At 35.4% G+C, this 5,420-nt stretch overlaps 2 protein-coding genes across 2 annotated transcripts; one reads left to right on the top strand and one right to left on the bottom strand.

Moving 5' to 3' along the window:
• Window positions 1–2,452: 2,452 nt before the first annotated feature.
• Window positions 2,453–3,698, top strand: LOC126553207 (uncharacterized). Its single transcript, XM_050208368.1, has 2 exons — window positions 2,453–3,290; window positions 3,373–3,698. Exons 1-2 carry the CDS (start codon window positions 2,453–2,455, stop codon window positions 3,696–3,698), a joined length of 1,164 nt encoding a protein of 387 aa, XP_050064325.1.
• An 82-nt stretch (window positions 3,699–3,780) lies between these two features.
• On the bottom strand, window positions 3,781–4,969 carry LOC126553208 (uncharacterized). Its single transcript, XM_050208369.1, has 2 exons — window positions 4,055–4,969; window positions 3,781–3,993 (listed from the first exon to the last, which is right to left on the bottom strand). Exons 1-2 carry the CDS (start codon window positions 4,754–4,756, stop codon window positions 3,781–3,783), a joined length of 915 nt encoding a protein of 304 aa, XP_050064326.1. The 5' UTR covers window positions 4,757–4,969.
• Between the last annotated feature and the right edge of the window lie 451 nt (window positions 4,970–5,420).

The following is a 5,420-nucleotide window of genomic DNA, read 5'->3' on the forward strand; positions in this document are numbered from 1 at the left end:
CGTATATCTTGTAACTGATAAGTGACGGGCAATGTTCTATTTATTTTGATAATCTCAAATATTTCCGTAGACCAATTGGGTAAATAACCTTTTGTAAACACACCTTTTTGTGTACTGATACGGACGTTATCACCAACTTTGAATTTAATTTTCTCATTATTAATCTCACGTTGTTTTATTGTAACTGACAAAGGATTTAAATCTGCTTGCGTCGGAGTCATTCCTATCGTTCTATGTTTTGAATTGTTACATTCGTTAAGCAGCTTTGGTAAAATTGAAATCCATTCGTGTGAACCACGCGCCGTAAATTCTCTAAACATTTTTTCTTTTAATGTACGATTAAATCGTTCGACAATGCACGCTTTCATGATGCTAAACGTAGAATATTTGTGAATATTATATTTGGTCATTAATGTGTCGAAAATGGTGTTGTAAAATTCTTTACCGTTATCTAGTTGTAAAAGTTTCGGTGAGCGGTCTAGTAATATTTTAGACATTGCGTTTGTGACTTCTTTTCCAGTTTTCGATTTTAATGGCACGGCCCACGCAAATTTAGTAAAACAGTCTATCACGCATAAAAAATACTTGTAACCTTTATTTTTCTTTGAATACGGTATCATTTCCACCAAGTCGGCCTGCCATAAATCATTTTTTCCATATACGTTGACTCTTCGCCTTACGAAGTTCTTCCGCGACGGTTTGTGTAGTTCAATGGCGATATCGCGTTTAGACATTTGGTATTCGTTTTATTAGCCCAGCTTCAAGTAATTCTTCGAAAATCGATATTATTTCATTGGAGACGCCTGTATTACCGGCAGCTTTCGAAGCCAAAAGTAATCGTAACCGATCGACTAACTCATTCGGATTATCCCAATACACTAAGTTATTTTTCTGCAATTTCATAGATAGTCGGCCACCGGAGGGAAATAATTTATGTATTATATCCTTATATTTAGAACCACTTTTTTTGATTTTTTTACTTTTTAAGGTCAAATGTGCCGATGTCTGAATTAATATAGATTTATATACTTGTAGATCGTTTTCGGTGTAAATAAGTGGATTTTTCAAAAATAATAACTGGATTAGACGATTTTTTCCAATTACTTTTTGGGTAATTTTCTACTAGTGTGGAATGATATGACGCATTATCCATCACCAAAACAGATGGCTCTTCTAAATTGTTTAATAATTCAATAAACCAGTTTTTAAAAACTTCGGCATTCATTTGACTGTGGTAGTCGGCGGTATTGCCTGTATTACTACGGAATACTAGTTTGGACCCTTGAATAAAGCCATAACGAGCACATCCAGCATAGCACACGATAAGCCGACCTCCTTTTCCTGTTGGAACTTTCAATCCTTCAGTGCCGTGTTCATTTTGCCAAATCATCGATCTCGAATGATTTTGATTAACCCATGTCTCGTCAATATAAACAACAGGGCGATCATTCTTCATCTCGCGCAACGTACAAATTTCTCGAAGAAATTTACATCGAAGTGCAACGATGTCATTTCTTTCCATCAAAAATTTACGGCCATCATTACACTTCTTATAAGAAAATTTCAAATTCTTCAATAAATATTGCATGGAGCGTAAGCATCCGGAATAATTGATTTTTTGTCTTACAGGATTTAGTATCAATTGTGCAGTTGGATACTCACCTCGATCGTAGAACTCGTGCACAGTTCTCCTAACGACATCAGAATCAAAATCGTCGATCTCCGACACAATTTTTGCACGTTTGTAACCTTTGCGTGGAGACTTAAATAACATAACTGACGTTGATTCTTCGGTGTTTTCTTTTGCTTCGGAGCAAATACGTCGGACAGTGCGCTCTGACAATCCACATGCTTCGGCAGTACGTACTTGTGCGTTTGTAAAAAAATCGGCGGTTAAATTTGGTTGTGTTGACAGTTGTTTTAGAAACGTATACACTTTATAAACAATTTGTTTAGACTGGCTACGAGTATCACTATTGGTATAAGACATTTTTAGTAAATCTAAGAACAACAATTTATTCAAACACAAAAAATACACAAAACACTGCAGGTACAACACACTGTCGGTTACAAATGTCTGTAGCATAATGCACAAAATCAACAGTATACACTACCCACTACCCTCCTGTTAAGACCCCTCCGTGTTACGATCCCTCTATACAATACATTCCAGTTCTCCAGCTAAAACTGGTTTTAAACATCGCATAACAAACACACCGCGTATGTATAATATCGCAGCGGCGACGCGTAGTTTGAGAACTCGCGGCTAACGGCACGTTCATGGCGGGCGGGTTTCGGGGGTGACCGGCCAGTTTTCGTTGCGCGGACTATAGTCGCGTTAATAACACAAACCGGACAACAACTCTGAAGAAAAATTCGACACGAAGACAAGTTGTACACACTCTAACAGCATCCAATTTAGCGTTTTTACGTTCGTTAAACGCTATTTAATATGGACGACATGTATTTAGATGTTACGGGCGGATACACCGACGATTGCAGAATAACTCAAATTGAATATCATTCTTTTTTACCTTATTCTACGTCAGCTCTCTCCAATAACGATGAAGTGCGTATCGCACTACATAACACAGAATCTTATACTTTACCATGTGAGAGTTATATTTACATCGAAGGAACAATAATCAAACCTGCAGATATTACTGATGACATCCGATTTATAAACAACGGGTTGGCGTTTCTTTTCTCCGAAATGAAATATGAGATAAACGGCATTCAAATTCAAAAACTCGCTAATCCAGGTATAACGACTACATTAAAGGGATATTGTTCGTATAATAAAACGAATATTACATCACATCACAACTCTGGCTGGGATAACGATATTAAAAATGCTAATAAAGATTTTATTGAAAGCGCCAATTTTAATGGTTGTATTAATCTTAAAGATTTGTTCGGTTTTTGTGAAGATTACAAACGTATTTTAATAAATTGTAACCAACAACTTATATTAAACAGAGCATCACTGGATATAAATGCCGTTAAGCAGTATAAGAATAATGAAGTTGTCGCAGACGCTCCTAAACTAAAAGACGTGAAAATAAACATAACAAAAATATTATGGAGAATGCCCATAGTCAAGGTCAGTGATAAAGAAAAAATAAGATTGTTGAAAGTAGTAAACAATCAGAAACCGTTGACATGCGCGTTTAGATCGTGGGAGTTGTGTGAATATCCATTTTTACCTCAAAACACTTCGCATTCCTGGAAAGTAAAGACATCTAACAAATTAGAAAAACCTAGATATGTCATAATCGGATTTCAAACTGGTAGGAAAAATAGCTCGAATAAAACAATGTCAATTTTTGACCATTGTAAAATTAAAAACTTGAAGGTCTTGAAACTCAGAAGTGTTTCCCTATGAAGATTTCCAAAGCGACTTTACCAGGAATAAGTTGGCTACATTATACCGCGCCTATGTAGAGTTTCAAAAATCTTACTACGGCCATGACGAAGTGACACCTCTACTGAACCGATCAGATTTCAAAAATCTGTGTCCGATTATAGTTGTTGATATGAGCAAGCAGAACGATAATGTAAAAATGTCAACTGTCGACCTAAGGATTGAACTAGAAGCAGACGAAGCGTTTCCAGCTTCAACTTCAGCATATTGTTTAATATTACACGACCAAATTATAACTTACAATCCGTTTAACGGAGAAGTAAGAACCTTGTAATTATTGTAAAACTTAATATTAATAAATGAAAATACTTTTTTTATATACATGTCTTTTTATTTTACACAATACATATCTGAAATTAAAATAGTTTACGTTTTGGTGCAAAATACATTTCCGATAATGATGACATGTTGTACCAAAACGGCCCGTCGTTTTCATCGACTGCTCTGCTCGGCGATTGCCTGGTGAAACTCGGTGGTGGTGAGATCGGTGGTGGTGTTGGCATCGGTGTAGGTGGTGACATTGGTGTTGGTGACGACATTGGTGAAATGAGCGTCGTTTCATTGGAATACTAAAAATAAAAAAATATTTAATATTTTTGTTTAAGGAATAATAATATAATTTTGAATTACCTCATGCGAGTTGTTCTGGTGTAATAATGATTCAGCCAACTGTACAGTTGCACACATCTGTATTTGATTGGAGAAGTTTGGAACGGACTTAACGACTTGATCGTCTTGTATATTTTTAATGAAAATTACCATCTGATCCAAATTTTCCGATGATAATTTATGTTGAGCACATTTTTTATCTAGGTACGCTATAATCTCATTATACTGATTTATAACTAAAGGTACAGTGAATACTTCTTTCCTCACTAAGGTCTCGACGATGGAACACTCGAGGTATTGAAGTCGGATAAGGTCCACCCGATTCAATAATATTCTACATCCTTCTCGGTCCTTTGCTTCTATCACTAACACATTTTCTCCGCTGTATACCATACTCGATAGTTTTAATATTTCATCTTCATAAAATAATACTCGTTTATATTTCTGTGGCGTATCCAGTATAAAAGACAGGATATGACCCATATACGAGAATATTTTTATTAAAAATTCCGGAGTAATATGAACGTATCTCGAAGAAGTTAGTATATGCACTACAATTTTGAAACTCGGAGATGGATCAATACCGATATGAATAAACTTACGGGCCGTCAAGTCAAGTGTGTAGCTAGTAGACTCGATGAGATCAGCCGGAGGTGCTGGCGGCACAAAAGTGTAGGTCTTCTTCTTGTATAATGCCGCGTTGTCTTCAATTGAACCAGCCATGTTTTTAAAAAATTGTTTTTAAAATAATAAACACTGAAAAATTATAAAGACTGCGAGAGAAACGGTTGAGACGTGAGAAACAGTATAAGGCTGAGGACAGACTGAATAATTGTCTGGTCTTCCAGAGCCAGGCATATGTGCATTTCAGACAATAATAGGTAGGGGTACATTCCTTAATGAGAAAGGATGGACGTGTGACTCATAATTCGGGGCTTAAATACATATCTTATAAATGTAAATAACAATAGACTGCTCGGACATGTCGATGCATGTCTGTAATGGAATATTTCATATCTCTACTGACGATGCTTTTTAATTTGACCAGGACGTTATTTGTTACAATAAAATACTTTATATATAACAGTTTTAACAATAATTATCAATGGAGTTAGAGTTGAAGTGGGGAATATATGTTTGGTTACGTTTGTACATATCCCGGTTCGATTCTAACACCAGATTATTATTATTTTTTTGCATTATTTAATGAAAAACGTTATTAAAGACGTTGATAATGTAACTGGTGACTGACATATATGTACAATAATATGATAAAATAGTTCTTCTGCGCATGTGCATGATGACTCGAATATAAATGTACAATAATATGGTACATGTACAATAATATGATAAACGTAATTGATAAGCGTAATTGATAACATGATAA

This window comes from Aphis gossypii, unplaced genomic scaffold, assembly GCF_020184175.1.
Source record: "Aphis gossypii isolate Hap1 unplaced genomic scaffold, ASM2018417v2 Contig00098, whole genome shotgun sequence".
NCBI classification, from domain to species: Eukaryota; Metazoa; Arthropoda; class Insecta; order Hemiptera; family Aphididae; genus Aphis; species Aphis gossypii.

Bases quoted from the DNA above. Each gene is read 5' to 3' on its own strand.
- LOC126553208 (XM_050208369.1), bottom strand. From the start codon at position 4,756: ATGGCTGGTTCAATTGAAGACAACGCGGCATTATACAAGAAGAAGACC. The intron at 3,994-4,054 runs GTAATTCAAAAT...TTTTATTTTTAG, and splicing joins ACCAGAACAACTCGCATGAG to TATTCCAATGAAACGACGCT.
- LOC126553207 (XM_050208368.1), top strand. From the start codon at position 2,453: ATGGACGACATGTATTTAGATGTTACGGGCGGATACACCGACGATTGC. The intron at 3,291-3,372 runs GTAGGAAAAATA...GAAACTCAGAAG, and splicing joins CATAATCGGATTTCAAACTG to TGTTTCCCTATGAAGATTTC.